An 18,850-nucleotide genomic window follows, 5' to 3' on the forward strand; every position below is an offset into this window, starting at 1 on the left:
CTCTCTAATAGTATCGTTACAGGATATCAACATGAAAAAAGCATTTAAAAGTTCGACAATACAGGACCAGCAAGTTGTTTCAAAGAACAGCATTCCTAATCCAGTGGCTGACATCTACAATCAGAGTGACAAACCACCTCCATTGAATATTCTTACACCATATAGGTATGGATAAAGTCAGTGCCTAAATTCTTGTACTGTGCTATTCATCTCGTTTAATTCTAGATACATTCTTAGCAGTATGGAGGAGAATGGGTAGGTAACTATACAGTACAGATGCATTTCTGAACACAGGGTTTGAGGTGTATCCCCAGGTTTTATGAGGTAATAGTTTGAGTCACCCCTTTGCACATTGCAAGATGATACAATGTTAACAAACTGAATAAACATAAATAATGCAAGGCTCCGTCAGACTGAACGGTAACAATTTATTAATTTCTAGGGGTTAATATTTTCGTATTTGAAAAGTAAACCATATTATTAGTTTCATAGATTGGCTTTCTGTGAATCTGGAGAATGGCTCATTGGATATAATGTAACATAATTTGGTTTTGCAGTGCTTTGTATATGGAAGGAGCTGTAGAAATTATTATATTAAAGATACTCAGTCTGAGCACAGGACTGTGAGCCAGACACACCCAATTTCTAAACCTCATTCTTACGCTGATTTCCTCGATAGCTTTAGATAAGTCACTTAATCTCAATTTTAATTTATCCATGTGCAAAGGAGTGTTGTAAGTTATTGCCATGCCAGATGACTTTCAACCAATGAATGTGGTTCCATAAATACCTAGATAGAGATCAGCAGCCCCTCCTGGGTGCAGTGGAAAAGGGACACTGTTTGCATACCTGTCGAGTGCAGATAGTTCCTTCTCTCAAAAAATTAACATCTGAAAGTGAACCTAAGAAGTGGAGATGGGTAATTTTTTAGTGGACATATAATATGATGAGTTTTGTGGATTGTACTGAATGGACAACTGGATTTTCATACTGTAAAATAAATGTAAACTGTCATACGCTTGTGATGAATAATTGTACTCCATTTCTGCACTGTGGTTGAAATCATCCCATTTCAGAATAATGTAAATCTGAACCTGATTGGTAACAGGAAATTGAGGTTGTCATTGAGTATATAAATACTGTAAAGAAAAGGAAGAATATAGTAATTACCATTTTATTCTGTTTATCTTGAGTTTTGGGTGCTGCTGCTGTTTGTTTTCATTACCTGACTTTTTCCTGGCAAATAGACAGGTACAGTAAGCAGGACTTCATTCTCTGTTTCCATTAGATTTATAATAGTCTGTTTAAAGACTCTCATTTTTCAGTCTTTTTCTAGGTATTCTGGGTAATACGTTATCATTTCTTTCCCTAAAATGTCTTGGGTATTAGATTGCTTAAATATGAGTGATTGTTAAATATAACTGATGCTTATAACAGGATGCCGTGATTTCTGATTGTACAATATTTTTGCAAAAAGTACACATTTCTGCTTCGGTAACTTATCTGAAAAAGCTCTATATAAATAATATATATATCAGAGTAATTGCAGCGTATTTTTAGTATCGTTACCTTGAAGGTATAATTGTAGATCATTTTAATTGCTGAATATTTAAAAATTAAATTAAAATTTTATTAAACCAGTGCTCATAAATAGCTGAATAATGAAGTATTTTGCGTATCTGTTTGTGCTGCATAATTACACCTGGGTGACAGTGTGTAGTGGTGTAACTGAGAGATTTTGCTTTAGTGTACTCATAGACCTTAAAGCCAGAAACGCAGGCCACAGAACTTCATCCATCCACTCCTGTAATAAATCCATAACAACTGTCTGAGTTACTCAAGTCCTCAAATCATGATTCAAAGACTTCTTCTAATTCTGTTAGATATATTTTAGTGTAGTTCATTTACATAGATGACATTGCTCTGGAGATCTTTCATAGATGTTGAACTAAAATTATGTGCAATGTACTTTATTTGGCTTACTACAGTTAAACAATAGAAAGGGACCAAGCTTAAACCAACAAAGGTCAAAGCTGAGCCTCTTGTGTTTTAAATGACATATTATTGACATTTGCTAAGCTTTTCTTCCATTGTGTTTACAGAGATGATAAGAAAGATGGTTTGAAGTTCTATACTGATCCCTCCTATTTTTTTGATCTTTGGAAAGAAAAAATGTTACAAGATACAGAAGATAAACGAAAAGAGAAGAGGAGACAAAAGGTAAATAGCCATATAATAAATAGGTGTAGAATATATATACAGAATTTATGCATGTGCACTTATCCAGGCTAAGTTGTGCTTAGCTTATGTACATGTCTAAAGTCTGTTGCTACTTAGATATGACTGAAATAGTAGGTTTCGTATTAGAAGTTTGATTACAGTTTATTCTTTTTACTTTAAGAGGTTTGGAAATGGAATGAAAAAGAACTATAGTTTTCTTTAAATCCTTACTATTATCTGCTTTTTAGTATACAGGAAATCAGCCATCTTTGCATCATTGGGAAGAGTATATGCCTTGGTAGGAATAAAGTTTGAGTTGTAATGTTCTTTATAATGCTTCTTTACCTTTATATTCATTATTAGGGGTTCTTTATCCAGCTACCCCACACCCACAGGAAAACACAAATTTCAGATAATTACCCTGTTATTTCTTTATATTCTTTAATTGTGACTCTTCTTTTCTACTTCTGTTGGAAGACTTGGTGAGTAAGGTAGCACAGATATTTCATGGATCAGCAACTAGAGTGAATGTGTATTAGGAATGATACTCCTTGCTGCTCCTCAAAGCCAAAAAAAAAATTAAAGTTCTTCACAGAGAAGAATCTTCCAAATTTTTACTAGTGTGTTCAGGTATTTGACTAGCAGGGGTTAGAGGCATGTGCATCATCTATAGTGAGGATGTACATATATATTTTTTTTAAAGTGTTTGTTTTTAGCTTGCATGGGATGAAGAGTTTAGTGGATGCTTATTCGTGTTGCCACTTTGCTGCTGATTGGTTTGAGGAAGCTCTGGAAGGGCCATAAGGTTCTTCATGCAGTCCCAAGAAAGGAGAGTGAGAAGAAAAGGTAGATGAATCAGCAGTTGCCTATCTTATCCAACATGATGTCCTCCTGGATACCAGGGAAGGGGCCTAATTGGTCTAAAGGATTCCAGAAGAAAAGAGCTCGAAGTAAGGACTATCAGACTGCTGATTTGGAGAGTTGCATGTTAAAACTTAGAATGCACATATGTCATCTGCCTCTAAATCAAAGTGAAGAGTCACCATAGTGAAACTTTACTCCTCCAAATTCATAAAGTGAAATTCACTCCTTCTGACCCCAGTGGATTCTCAGCATCATAAATCACATAGAACATTCACCAGGTCTGTTAACACTAACGTAAAATGGAACTGCTGTTCCCGTTGCTGCTCATAGAGCCTACAAGGAACCCTGCCATCAGAAGGGAGGTGGGATGCACGCCGGCCAAGAATAAAAATAGATTGAACTGGAAGGGTTGGTCAGTAGGCTCACTCACCTGAAGACTGTTAGCCACAAGGAATTGTCCCAGTAGTCAGTAGGGAATTCTACCATGCATTGGGAGAGACCACAGGTCTTCATTGCAACTGTGTAGAGCCAGACAGCTCTGGGTGGGAGTTACTGTGCATTAAAAGTAGGGCTGTCAATTAATCGCAGTTAACTCACGTGATTGACTCAAAACAATTAATTGTGATTACAAAAATTAATTGCGATTAATCACAATTTTAATCGCAGTGTTAAACAATAGAATACCAATTAAAATTTATTAAATATTTTTGAATGTTTTCTACATTTTCAAATATATTGATTTTAATTACAACACAATACAAAGTGTACAATGCCAACTTTATATTATTATTCTTCTTACAAATATTTGCACTGTAAAAATGATAAAAGAAATAGTATTTTTAATTTACCTCATACAAGTATTGTAGTGCAATCTCTTTATTATGAGAGTGCAATCTCTTTATTATGAAATGTAGATTTTTTTGTTACATAACAGCGCTCAAAAACAAAACAATGTAAAACTTTCGAGCCAACAATTCCACTCAGTCTTACTTCTTGTTAAGTCAATCTCTAAGAGAAACAACTTTGTTTACATTTATGGGAGGTATGCTTTCCACGTCTTATTTACGATGTCACTTGAAAGTGAGAACAGGCATTCACATGGCACTTTTGTAGCCAGTATTGCAAGGTATTTACATGCCAGATATGCTAAACATTCGTATGCCCCTTCATGCTTCGGCCACCATTCCAGAGGTCAGGCTTACATGATGATGACACTCGTTAAAAAAAATAATGCATTAAATAATTTGTGACTGAACTCCTTGGGGGAGAATTGTATGTCTCCTCTGTTTTATCTGCATTCTGCCATATATTTCATGTTATAGCAGTCTTGGATGATGATCCTGCACATGTTCTTAATATCAACACTTCCACTGCAGATTCAACAAAACACAAAGAAGGTACTAATGTGAGATTTCAAAAGATAGCTACAGCACTCGACCCAAGGTTTAAGAATCTGAAGTGCCTTCCAAAATCTGAGAGGGTCAAGATGTGGAATAGCTTTTAGAAGTCTTAAAAGAGCAACACTCCTTTGTGGAAACTCCAAACCACCAAAAAAAAAATCAGCCTTCTGCTGGTGGCATCTGACTCAGATGATGAAAATGAACATGTGTTGGGCCATGCTGCTCTGGATCATTATCAAGCAGAACTCGTCATCAGCATGGATGCATGTCCTCTGGAATGGTAGTTGAAGCACCAAGGGACATATGAATCTTTAGTGCATCTGGCATGTAAATATCTTTCGATGCCGGCTACAACAGTTCCATGTGAACGCCTGTTCTCACTTTCAGGTGACATTGTAAACAAGAAGTATGCAGCATTATCTCCTGCAAATGTAAACAAACTTGTTTGTCTTCACGGTTGGCTGAACAAGAAGTAGGATGGAGTGGACTTGTAGGCTCTAAAGTTTTCCATAGTTTTGTTTTTGAATGCAGTTATTTTTTTGTACATAATTCTACATCTGTAAGTTCAACTTTCACAAAGAGATTGCACTACAGTACTTGTATGAGATGAATTAAAAAATACTATTTCTTTTGTTTTTTACAGTGTAAATATTTGTAATAAAAAATAAATATGAAGTGAGCTCTGTACACTTTGTATTCTGTCTTGTAATTGAAATCAGCATATTTGAAAATGTAGAAAAATCCAAAAATATTTAAATAAATGTTACTCTATTATTATTTAACTGTGCAATTAATTGCAATTAATTTTTTAATCACTTGACAGCCCTGATTAAAAGTGCCATGATGGCATAAGAAGGCTACAAGAATTTGTGGAAGGCCCAATTCATCTGAGGTAGAAAAGCACCCCCAAATCCTGCTTTGCCTCCAGCATTTATAATAGTGTTAAATACAAAAAAAGTGTTTTTAATTTATAAGTCGCACTCCTAGGTTTGCTGTGTGAAAGGGGTCACCAATACAAAAGTTTGAGAAACACTGTCCTAGACCCTTAGAATGTTGTTGGAAAGAAGATGACAAGATTTTTTTTTGTTAGTTGAAGAATTGCATTTTGTGTCTTGAATTCCACTAGAGGAATATTTCTTAAATTTCTTACTTATATCCCTTTTAATATATGATTTCCTTTCAGGTCTCAGTGGTTTACATGCCATATGTATTTAAGACAAATTATCCATCCCTGTTGAATACCCATGCACTTTAAGAATGATGCTGTCTTCTTTAACTTGCTGATCAAAAATAGACCCTTTGTGCACTAAAAAAAAAAAATGTAATTCAGATTACAGATTGAATGTTTTTTGTTTATCTTAAATACTGGACGTTGAATAAAAACAAAGTTCAGGAATACTGAGATCTCTGTTACAAATCTTATTAACGTAGCACTTGCAGTTTTTACAGACAGCGTGAGCATACTTAACTACTTCACAGAATGGCAACTTTTTAGATGTATTTGAGTATATTTAGTCAAGCGGCAATGACAACCATTTGTAATGGAGTTGATTTTGATTCGTTTATATTTTTATAGCTGAAATTCCACATAGAATTCAGTACATGAGAATTCCACAAATGACTTGTATCTTATCAGAGTAAAAGCTCTACAAGTCTTCTAAATGAGAACTTTGTGTAGTCTGCTAAAAACCAGACATTCAAGTAGAATGCTAATTTAGGGTCTAATCCTGTGAGGTTCTTTGTCTCAATTTCCGTTACAATCAATGATAGATAAAAGGTGATCATCACTCACAGATTCAGGTTTTCAGAGCATCTGTGGGGCAGTTGCCTTAAATGGTTGAGGTATTGGCCGTAGGAAGTTCTTGAGACCTATTATCCATTGTTAACCCTACTTTTACAGGATTAGGAAACTCATGGAGGCATACATGAAAATTTAATATGATGGTTCTTTCAAATGACAGTGTTCGCTCTGAACAAAAGTGTAATTTTTTAAAACCCTGTGTGCATTTAAAAGCTACTATAAGGTCTCCTGTTCTGCATTGTTATGCTTTGCACACAAAGTAGGGTAATGAGTTTAGTGTACTTGAATTTGTCAAAGTTTTTGCTTTACTGTTTTTAAACCTACAATCAAAAATGTGAATCAAGTGAATTTTGATGAGCGTTAATTAGTGGTCATTAACAGGTTTTTGAGGAAAAAATTATGCAATCTTTTTCCCCCACTTTCTAGTTTTTCCTCTGTATTCCCCCTGAAGAATACTGTACCTCATTTTAACTAATAATTTTAAGACTATAAGGTGTTTAAGTGATTTTCTACAATTGTATTTAAGAAGTCAAGTCAGTGATCTCTGATGTGATATTATGCTGTCAATTGGTAAACTCAAGTTAATAAATTAACTATTGGTGAACTTTTTTAATTTCTTCAAAGTACTGCAGATACATGCTGGAACTATTTCCTTATATCACCCCTATCACTTCATTGCAGATGCTTTTTGTGCATAATTTTTGCTAACCTTTTTAATGCAAGTGTTATGCTGAAGCTAATTATTTACGGTCTCTAACAATACTTTGCCATGTTTGTTGAAGTACCTATTTTCAGAAAGTCAGACTATACACTCCTTCCCTGTCTTTAATTTATAGCACCTACTTGTTTACATGGTTTCTACTTCATTTTTAGAGCCCTGCAAATCCACGGAAATCTGCTTTATATTCACGGATCATTTTTGCAGATCAGATTCGTATACAAATGTTGTATCCACTCGGCTCTATACGTTTTATTTAAAGAGAGAGACACACACCATTCTAATCACAGTTCTCTTTGAAAGTGGTAATATCCTCTAGAGTTCTGCATTCATCACCCCACATACCCATCACCAGAGCTACAGTGGAATTATTTGCCCGACATTTGCACACTAATAAAAAGAAATGTCACTACTGATATTGGATAAAAATAAAACTACCCTATATGCAGATGTAATTCTCATAGATATTAAGATCAGAAGGGACCATTATGATGATCTAGTCTGACCTCCTGCACAATGCAGGCCACAGAATCTCACCCACCCACTCCTGGAATAAACCTCTCACCTATGTCTGAGCTATTGAAGTCCTCAAATCATGGTTTAAAGACTTCAAGGTGCAGAGAATCCTCCAGCAAGTGATCCGTGCCCCATGCTACAGAGGAAGGCGAAAACCCCCCAGGGCCTCTTCCAATCAGCTCTGGAGGAAAATTCCTTCCCGACCCCAAATATGGCAATCAGCTGAACCCTGAGCATGTGGGCAAGATTCACCAGCCGGATACCCAGGAAAGAATTCTTTGTAGTAACTCAGATCCCACCCATCTAACATCCCATCACAGGCCATTGGGCCTATTTACCATGAATAGTTAAAGATCAGTTAATTGCCAAAATCATGTTATCCCATCATACCATCTCCTCCATAAACTTATCGAGTTTAATCTTGAAGCCAGATAGGTCTTTTGCCCCCACTGCTTCCCTTGGAAGGCTGTTCCAGAACTTTACTCCTCTGATGGTTAGAAACCTTCGTCTAATTTCAAGTCTAAACTTCTCAATGGCCAGTTTATATCCATTTGTTCTTGTGTCCACATTGGTACTGAGCTTAAATAATTCCTCTCCCTCTCCAGTATTTATCCCTCCGATACATTTATAGAGAGCAATCATATCTCCCCTCAGCCTTTTTTTGGTTAGGCTAAACAAGCCAAGCTCCTTGAGTCTCCTTTCATGAGACAGGTTTTCCATTCCTCGGATCGTCCTAGTAGCCCTTCTCTGTACCTGTTCCAGTTTGAATTCATCCTTCTTAAACATGGGAGACCAGAACTGCACACAGTATTCCAGGTGAGGTCTCACCAGTGCCTTGTATAACAGTACTAACACCTCCTTATCTCTACTAGAAATACCTCGCCTGTTGCATCCCAAGACCGCATTAGCTTTTTTCACGGCCGTATCACATTGGCGGCTCATAGTCCTCCTGTGGTCAACCAGTACTCCAAGGGCCTTCTCTTCCTCCGTTACTTCTAATTGATGCGTCCCCATTTTATAACGATAATTCTTGTTATTAATCCCTAACTGCATGACCTTACACTTCTCACTATTAAATTTCATCCTATTACTATTACTCCAGTTTACAAGGTCGAGCAGATCCTCCTGTATGATATCCTGGTCCTTCTCTAAATTGGCAATACCTCCCAGCTTTGTATCATCTGCAAACTTTATTAGCACATTCCCACTTTTTGTGCCAAGGTCAGTAATAAAAAGATTAAATAAGATTGTTCCCAAAACCGATCCCTGAGGAACTCCACTGGTAACCTCCTTCCAGCCTCACAGTTCACCTTTCAGTATGACCCCTTTAACCAATTCCTTATCCACTTTTCAGTTTCCATATTGATCCCCATCTTTTCCAATTTACCTAATAATTCTCCATGTGGCACCATATCAAATGCCTTACTGAAATCTAGGTAAATTAGATCCACTGTGTTTCCTGTGTCTAAAAATCTGTTACCTTCTCAAAGAAGGAGATCAGGTTGGTTTGGCACGATCTACCTTTTGTAAAACCATGTTGTATTTTGTCCCATTTACCATTGACCTCAATGTCCTTAACTACTTTCTCCTTCAAATTTTTTTCCAAGACCTTGCATACTACAGATGTCAAACTAACAGGCCTGTAGTTACCAGGATCACTTTTTTTTCCTTCCTTAAAAATAGGAACTATGTTAGTAATTCTCCAGTCATACGGTACAACCCTTGAGTTTACAGATTCATTAAAAATTCTTGCTAATGGGCTTGCAATTTTGGATGCCAATTCCTTTAATATTCTTGGATGAAGATTATCTGGGCCCCCCAATTTAGTCCCATTAAGCTGTTCGAGTTTCGCTTCTACCTCAGGGTAATATCTACCTCCATATCTACCTCATTCCCATTTGTCATGCTACCGTTATCCCTAAGATCCTCATTAGCCTCATTAAAGACTGAGGCAAAGTATTTGTTTAGATATTGGGTCATGCCTAGATTATCCTTAAGATGCACTCCATCCTCAGTGTTTAGCGGTCCCACTTCTTCTTTCTTTGTTTTCTTCTTATTTATATGGCTATAGAACCTTTTACTATTGGCTTTAAATCCCTTTGCAAGGTCCAACTCTACTTGACTTTTAGCCTTTCTCACTTTATCCCTACATGTTCTGACCTCAGTAAGGTAGCTTTCCTTGCTGATCCCTCCCATCTTCCACTCCCTGTATGCTTTCTGCTTTTTCTTAATCACCTCTCTGAGATGCTTGCTCATTCAGCTTGGTCTACAACTCCTGTCTATGAATTTTTTCCCCTTTCTTGGAATGCAGGCTTCCGTTAGCTTCTGCAGTTTTGACTTGAAGTAATCCCAGGTCTCCTTTGCCTTTAGATCCATAAATTCTTCAGTCTAATCCACTCCCCTAACTAATTTCCTTAATTTTTGAAAGTCAGCCTTTTTGAAATAAAAAAAAATCCTGTTTTGTAACAAATCTTCCCAATCCTTTTGAATGAAATTTAAATGTTTTGGAGAAATCTCTAGATTTAAAGTGAACCAGTAAATCAAGAAAGTTAGAGGTAAATGTTATCCAAGTCTAGATTCCAGTGCTCATTCAATAAAGGAACAAATCATAAATAATCTGTAACAACTACACAACCTAAACTTGACCCTTTAATAAATCTGTTTGTTTTTTTAATTTCTAAGTTTTTTTTAAATATATTCACGATCTTGGCTGGGCAGGATAGCTACCACTGGGGTTGTGGATGTTTGTGAAAGCACTAAAACAGCACCTGAAAGAGAGGAAGAAAGAAAGAAAATTCACTGAAAGTACTTGGAGTTTTACACCAAAATCTCAAGTATATGAAACAGTCTGATAGCTTCATGATAAAATAAATTACTGAACTGAATACTGATGTGTTGCAAATATGATTAATGTGACTCATTTCCTATAAGATAATGTGAAATGAGAGTGAGGAGAGAGTGGGAGGAATTTTGTTCTTTTTCTTATTTGTTAATTCAGACATGAAAGGATAAACGAGTTACAAAAAGAAATCTCAAATCGTGGCATGTAATAGTAGCTGGAAAGAGTTACCACTTTTCCATATTTCTTTCAAAACTCTAGGTGCTTTATAGGCATACAAAACCATTGGTGTTTGTATGCAATTCATTCTGATTATATTTTACACATATATCTGTATTATTTGTAGGTCTAAGAAGCGTTATCAGATGCATTTCAGAATTGTCTGAATACATCATTACCATGTATTGTGAGGAAAGATTTAAAAAATATATTTTTTAACAATGGCAATTATTCTGTGTTTACTGGGAGGGGGAATAGGTGAAGATCATTACTTACTTTTGTAGAAAATTTTAATTTATGTCAAAGAAACAGTAATAGCACAGTAATGAATAACATTCTCTTCTGTCAGGTCCATAGTATAAGGAGATATTTAACTCTTTCATTGTTATTGTTACTGCAGAGGAATTTTATGTAGTCTTGGCTTTATCTGTAATTCTAGTCTTATTTCTATGCACGCTAACTGCATTTTAACCTGCTCTTTTCCTTTCCTTTTTTCTCTCTTTTGCATGTTTGCTTTCTCTCCTTTGAACATTAGGAGCAAAAGCGTATAGATGGCACAACCCGTGAGGTGAAAAAGGTTAGAAAAGCCAGGAACAGGCGCCAGGAGTGGAATATGATGGCATATGACAAAGAGCTTAGACCTGACAACAGGTTGTCTCAAAATGTGTACCATGGAGCATCTTCAGAGGGATCACTGTCCCCAGATACTAGGTCTGTTTACAACAAGCCCTTTGCTATGTCACAGTTATATGTTCTGAGATTCTGAGTAGCTTTAGATTGAGAATGTAGCAGTTAGTATAGAAAAGACACCATAAACATTTTAAACTTCTTCTCAAAAATGCTTTTAAAGTACTGTGAAATTCAAGAAATATGTACTAATTACTTTAAATTTCTGTACATCTACTCCTTATGTTTTTGTTATCTGAACTTCAGCATTGTATTTAACTCGTGTGATGGTGTTTGCTTCATATTTTATTTTTGTATTTTGAACAGGTATAATTGAAGAAGATTTAGATCTATATATAATTGTTAGTTTTAGTGTCTCTTCCTTCATTTCGACCTTGATACATTTTATTGCTACTGACAGTACATGTTGTTTTTTCTGTGCAAGATGACTGTTAATCATTTCAGGATCTAGTCATCTGTGAGATCTGCAAGTGTTTTTCTATTTAAGTGAGAAATATTTTAAATACCTGGTGATGTACATATTTTTGCCTTTAGTTGGATGCTGTAATTGGGGAACAGTTCTTTATTCTGCTTTATTCTGTCATTCCGCTTTTTTACAAAAGCAAGCTACAAAACCAGCTGCATCGTTATTGCTTAAAACACGTCACTTTAAACAAAAATCTCCTCTCAGGTGCACACAACAGAGCTCATCTTCAGTATTCTGCTCCCGCCGTGTGTATGAAACTCCCTTTGAGCTCGCTGGGAGATCTCTATGCAAAGGGAGAGCCAGACATCTGAGGCTGTTCCTCAAGTGGGTCTAGGTAGAGAATTTTTCCCTAAACGGGTTTTCTGTGTGTCGAATTTAATTGATAGGCAGAAGAAACATAGGAAATAATTGGAATCTAGTGAAAAGCCAAACTATTTCACAATTCCAGTAAGTGTTTAGGTTGTTTACTTGCTGTGGCCATTAGGCAACAGCCACTGGGTAGGAGTGGGATTCGTGTTTTCATTTCACTGGATAGTTGTGATTAATGAAGGGGAATCTGCTCAGAACTTTGTTTTTTCAATGTTGAATCATTTTTTGTGTGCTGTAGACTTCTGCCAGATGATGTTGACTCTTTGGAAACCAGACAGAGTTTTTGTTGTTTCTTCCCTTTCCATCAGTGCTAAGTTTCAAGAGTTTGTGTTCAGACGTTGTCCCTTGTCTATATTTTTTTTTACCAGGAGTTTATTTTAGTTTACCATAATTTCTACAGCCAAAATGTGTCCTGCTAATCACTCAAATTTTTCTTTTTATGCAAAGTTCTTTTAAGTTAGTATTTTCAAAATGTTGATCTGAATCTTGCTTGAATTTAGTGCCAGATAAAAGAATTTTGGCGGCTTGTGCACTATGGCAATGGGGGGGCTCCCACCTTCCCAGGTGGGAGGCCCTGGCACAGGGAGTGTATTCCAGCACTCACCCTGCTGTACCTCCTGCCTCCCAGCTTTGGCCTGTTGGCTCTTGCCACAGCCTGCAGACAGGGCCCGGCCCTCACCCCACCCCACCCTCTTCCCGGCACTGGTGGTTTTTTGTTTGTATGTGTGTATGTGGCTTTTCACACCCCATAGTGTTTGTGGGGCCTGAGATGGGGACCCTGTGCAAGTTTACCAAGGGCACATTGGTTCATCCAGACCTGATTGAATTGATGGGATGATATCAGTGCCCATTACTCAACTGCAAGATGTAGATTTATTGCATCTCTAAATTTTCTTCCTTCACACACCTATAACCTTGCTTCCAGGGACCTTGAGATTAAAGAGTCACATTTAATTTACCCTTTTCCTCTTTATTTCCCTGTAATGTCAAAACATGCATTCATCACGCTTTGTGTGCAGATTTTTGTGTGCAGATTTTTATAATGTGAAGAAAGCAAGCTCTGGGAAATAGTTGCAATATGTAGCTTTCCCCAAGGAGGAACTGTAAAGAACCTCCACTACGATCTGGGGTATTTTGGTGTGGGTGGAGGAAGGAGGATTATTTGTAGTATCAAGTTGGTTATGCCATTGTACTATTCCTTTCTTATTACAGATTTTGAAATGTTTATAGCAATGTGAACAATGAATTTTGCATGAATCAAATACCTGCCTGTATTGGAAAGTCTAGAGAGACAAGGTGGGTGAGGTAATAATATCTTTTATCAGACCAACTTCTGTTGGTGAAAGAGACAAGCTTTCAAGCTACACAGAGCTCTTCTTCAGGTCTGGGAAAGGTACTAAGAGTGTCACAGCTAAATACAAGATCAAACAGATAGAATGTGAGCTAACTACTTATGCTAAACTAACTTGTATTTATTTACCTGTGACACACTTGGTACAAGTTAGTTTAGCATAAGTAGTTAGCTCACATTCTATCTGTTTGATCTTGTATTTAGCTGTGACACTCTTAGTACCTTTCCCAGACCTGAAGAGGAGCTCTGTTTAGCTTGAAAGCTTGTCTCTCTCACCAACAGAAATTGATCCGATAACAAATATTACCTCACCCACCTTGTCTCTCTAGTGTCCTGGGACTGAACATGGCTACAACAATGCTGCATTGCAGAAATCTGCACTTCAACTGTGGGTTAGTTGTGGGACTGTGGTAGGGTGAGGAAGAGATTTAGTAATTCGTATAATGCACCCTTTTAACCTTGATCTACCTTGCGAATGTTGTGGGAATGAAGCTATAAAAGTAAATATAAAAGTGAGTCCAGTTCTCACAAAAGTTGTCTTATGGTGATGAGACCAAATAGAAATGCCTATAAATAGAGTGCCTATATATAAACTAACTCATAAAATACAAATCGTTTTAGCTTTGTTGTAAATATTTGACAAAATACAAAGATGTGCTTGTATTCATAGTACCTTATTATATTTTAATACAGAGCTTAAGCAATTAAAAAGCCTTTGTTATTATGCTGTCCCAGTCAAATCCATAAAGTTTGAAATCCAAGTTCCAGACTGTGTCTGCTTATTGCAATGCATTTATGTTACACCTGTTGTGCTTCAGAGAGAGAGACACAAGCTGAATCCAAATAGAAACCAGCAAATAAATGTGAGAAAAGTAAGAACAAGAAAAGAAGAGTGGGAAAGAAGGAAAATGGGCATTGAGTTCATGAGTGACGCAAAGAAACTGGAGCAGGCAGGAAGCATGAAAAAGGACAAAATGCCCAAAGGGTGTGTCATTTTGTTTTACTCAAAACCCTGGCTTTTTGTTGCTTGCCTTGTTTCCAGTCTTAGAGATGACATGCATCATTTTACTGACTATCTGTTTTAACCAAGTGACAGGCTGCACGACTGTTACTAATGCAGTACAGCTCTGTGCAGTTATGGGATGAAGAGATCCTTTTGTTCCCTCTCTTGGGCTTATTTGACAAAGCATCATAGACTTTGCATCTTTATGAACTCTCTGCTCAACTAATAATATTTGCATTTTTCAGTATCTCTCAGCCTTTCCAACCAAACTACTTATGCGAATAAAGCAAGAAAGCCTTTAAAGATTAAGCTTTTGAAATTAGTTCTCTCTGCTTTGGTAAAATGTGTTTTTCTATATAACCGACTGCTTCCATTCTTGCTTTCTTTTTCTGCCTTCATTGTTAATACTTAGCTGGTTGCCCACAGTTGTTAATTGTGTGTTGTCAAAAAAAAAAATCAGTGTTTCCTTGCAACTAGATGAGGACTAAAAAAAAAAGCTGTTATTGGTTTTGCTTTTTTCATTTAATTTGATTTATTCGACAGTATTCTGTCACAGAGTTAATATGCTAAAATATTGAAAAGATGCAAGCAAGCCCTGCAGATTAAGATTTGGTCTTTGTGTACTCTAGTTTGTCAGATTAATTCATTCTGAAGTTGCATGGATCTGAACAGGGGCTGGCTGTTGCCTTAATAATTATATTGCTGCTGTTGTAGTTTCCATGGTCTGACAAATGCTTGATAATTAAAATAGGGAAACCCATCACAAGAAAAGTCATTGCCAGTGCAGTCATTAGCCTTACTGCTTAACAGTGGAGACAGTGTTCTGCTACACTCATGTGTTCTGTTCCACCCCATCCCATTTACTTTAATTTTAGGTCCCATGCATCCGATGTTACCGATTATTCTTATCCTGCTACTCCGAATCATTCCCTCCACCAGCAGCCAGTAATGTCTTCATATGGAACAGGAGATGGACCACAGTATATGGGTATAAACCAGGGCCTTGAGCATGAATATAGACCATCCTCTACCACAGTGCGGCATGCTACTTTAAACAGACCTCAACAACCACCTCCACCTCCACCCCAGGCCTCTGATGGACCACACAGCTCTGTACCTTTGGTACCAGCAGACTATGGGTAAAACTTCTGATTTACTGGCGTGGGTTCTTGGAAAGACCAATAGGATGTGCATTTTTCATCATCATAAGACAGTACTTAGGACTTGTTTTACATGTTCAAAACTGTACAAACTTAACTAATCCTGTTAACACCTCAGTAAGGTAGGTAGTAGGAAATCTGCTAATTTGCAAAGTATATTTAACAGTGTGAACTAAATGGAGGTGGGGAAATGTCAAAAACTGAAATTGTTAACAATGTATTTAATAACATTGATGTGATGGGTTGGACCCCCCCTTCTGGGATGCCACCTTACGTACTGGGATTTCACTGAGTCTGCCTGCTCCACTAGCCTGGGCTCCCTCTCCCGGTTTGGCTGAATTAGGCTCTTGGACCTCTGGCAGCACACACACACACAGGTAGGGATGCACCAGCTGTAGAATCACACAGAGTCTGCAAACAGCTCTCTATGAGAAGATTCAGCTAGGAAATTGCCCAGCATTCAAGTACAGCTCCCCTCTGGAAAGTACACTCAAAATACTATTGTCGTGTGCTGTAGAGAAATCTATACAACATAAGCTCATATATTCGCCCCCTCCCTCAATATAGAGGAAGATATGCACAACTTCTTGCCCCCCCCCGTTATAGATTGCACAAACTAGGTTTAATAATAAACACAAACAAGTTTATTAACTATAAAAGGCAGATTTTAAGTGATTATAAGGGATAGCCAACAGAGCAAAGCAGATTACCAAGCAAATAAAACAGAACACACATACTGAGCTTAAGATCTTGAAGAGACTGGCTTCAAGAAATAATTTCTCACCCTAAATGTTGTTTTAGGCAAGTTGCACAGTTTCTGTAGCTTAGAGTTCCAGTTATTTCTCTTTACAGACCAGACTCCTGTCTTAGTCTGGACTCAGCCCTTGCCTTTCCCATAGCTCAGTTCCTTTGTCTCTTCAGGTACTTTCAGCAGTCTTTCTTCTTGGGGAGGAAGGCAACGGAGAAGAGTCCTGTTTGCCTTAATCCCCAGCCTTAAGTAAGATTTACATAAATTGGGAATCGTTTGTTTCCCAGTCTTGAGCTCCCCCTCCTTTTAGTGGAAAATTACTAGAAGTCCAAGATGGTGTTTAGTACCAGGTGACAGGACCACCTGATGTAATAGAGTCACAGCTAGTCCTAGGACTCGCCTCGCAGGAAAGAGAGAGATTAGTATCTTCACAGTCTTATTGTTTCTTCCTAATGGCCCATCAAGGCTGATTGCCTGTTGTCTGGTGGGTATCTCCCAAATACACACACAGTTGTAATTGTTACAAAGTCCATATTTCTAACTTTAAATACAGAAATAATACATGCATACAAATTGGATAAATAATCACATTCAGTAAGTTATAACCTTTCCGATGATACCTTACAAGACCCATCTTGCATAAAATATATCTGTTATGCCATATCATAAGCATATTTCCGTAAAGAATATGGGGTGCAACATAACAATTGATATGGCTGTAAAATATTAAAAACTTTCAATGCATTGCCGAACAAAGGGATAATGGCAAGATTTTCTTGTACATGAGGAAAAATAGCCACAGGGGTAGTGCACCGAAAAATATTGAAAACTGCAAGAAAACAATAGAAATAGATGCATATATTAATATTATTTCCCACATTACATACGTGAGAGGTTAAAATGATTCTTTAGAAACAAATACATCTATTTATCTGCCTCAGAGGGGTATTGAGAATTAAGGTAGATTCAGACAGTGTTTGAAAAAGCTCTTTGAATATGAAAAGCCCTATATAGTGCTTGCCCTAAAATTTTCAACTGCTTTGGATAACAATATAACGCTACCCCTCAGTATTTGCAATATTCCCTATATGAAAATCTAAGGAATTTGCTGGGGAAAGCTGCAAAGAGTGAGTTAATGGTACCTGAGGTAAAATGAGCATATTTTAAAGGGTCACCACTGTGTAAGTGCTAAGTGTTCAAATACTTCAGTCATTTCAGAAAAGCACTCTTCTTACTGACAAACATTTCAGTTTTTAAAAGTTATTTTTTTTCTTTTTTTATATAGGATGCTCCCAGCTCAGATGGTAGATTATTATAATCCTACTGGACCTCCCCCCACTCCTCTTCCCCCTATGATTCCTTCAGCACAAACTGCTTTTGTTAGTCCTCTTCAACTTCCTGTGCCACCTTCCCATTCTGGACTAGTGACCGGATCTACCTATGCTGCTGCTGCTGCTCCTTCTCCTCCTCCTCCTTCTGGGCTTGTTGTTACAGCTTCCCCTCCCCCCGGCCCACCTCCTCCCCCACCAGGTCCTCCTGCTGCAGTTTCATCTCTTACGTCCTCCCCGATGCATGCTTTTACAGTTCCTGAAGGAAAACGACATGAATCCACACAGCCGCCAATCAGTGATGCTCGAAGTGATCTTCTTGCTGCTATTCGAATGGGTAAGTGAACACAGAGTTTAAGAGCTATTCCTTTTCCACAGTGAGACTACAGTGTCTCCTATGATTTGTGTAGATAGCTGCTGTTAGCCTCAAGCCACAATTTCATCTTTATAATTTGCTGAGAGAAATACTTCACTACAAATGGCCCAGCCTAGGTATCTTGACAGTCCCTGCTCTTTGGACATGCGTTTTTGGTATGCCTTGACAGAGGGCTGGTCTCCACTACGGGGAGGTCAACGCTGCCGCAATCGATGCGGCAGGAATCGATTTAGTGGGTCAAGTGAAGACCCGCTATATCGATGGCAGAGTGCCCTCCAGTCGACCCCGGTACTCCAGCTCTCCGAGAAGAGTAAGGGAAGTCAACCGGAGAGCATCTCCCGTCAACTCAGCGCAGTGAAAACACCGGCGTAAGTTGACCTAAGCTATGTCGACTCCAGTTACGTTATTCATGTAGCTGGAGTAGCGTAACTTAGATCAACTTACCCCGGTAGTGAAGACAAGCCCTCAGGGTGTTAACCTCCTTGCAATGCTTGGGGTGAGGGCTGTACAGCAAGTCACATGTTCCAAGGCTTACAGCTGATTTAAGATGAATTCAGGTGCTTGTTTGAGTGAAGTTAAATGAAAACTTTTACTCATCTTCGGTATATGAAGTATCCTTTTAAAAAGTGTGCAGGTTCCATGGGGTCCCTTGCAACAGCTGTGAAATCCAAACATTGACTCCAGTGCATTTGATTTGACTTTTTTTAACAGCTGAAAAATATTTTGTAATCAGGTGCTGCAGTCTTCATTCAGTTGTGCTTGCTTTAAAAAGCATAACCCTTTAA

General features: G+C 37.7%; 1 protein-coding gene across 5 annotated transcripts in view; it reads left to right on the top strand.

Moving 5' to 3' along the window:
- The window catches only part of WASF3 (WASP family member 3), a 141,070-nt gene that overhangs the window by 119,176 nt on the left and 3,044 nt on the right, over positions 1-18,850 (top strand). For 4 of the 5 annotated variants that reach the window (XM_074958724.1, XM_074958732.1, XM_074958741.1 and 1 more), the window contains 5 exons: positions 12-165; positions 2,103-2,220; positions 11,113-11,288; positions 15,329-15,592; positions 17,647-18,026. In XM_074958724.1, the coding sequence (XP_074814825.1) occupies positions 12-165; positions 2,103-2,220; positions 11,113-11,288; positions 15,329-15,592; positions 17,647-18,026 (1,092 nt within the window). Of the gene's footprint in view, positions 1-11; positions 166-2,102; positions 2,221-11,112; positions 11,289-14,268; positions 14,436-15,328; positions 15,593-17,646; positions 18,027-18,850 lie in introns of all 5 variants that reach the window. The other variant, XM_074958751.1, reaches the window with a different exon arrangement.

This window comes from Natator depressus, chromosome 1, assembly GCF_965152275.1.
Source record: "Natator depressus isolate rNatDep1 chromosome 1, rNatDep2.hap1, whole genome shotgun sequence".
Classification (NCBI taxonomy): Eukaryota; Metazoa; Chordata; order Testudines; family Cheloniidae; genus Natator; species Natator depressus.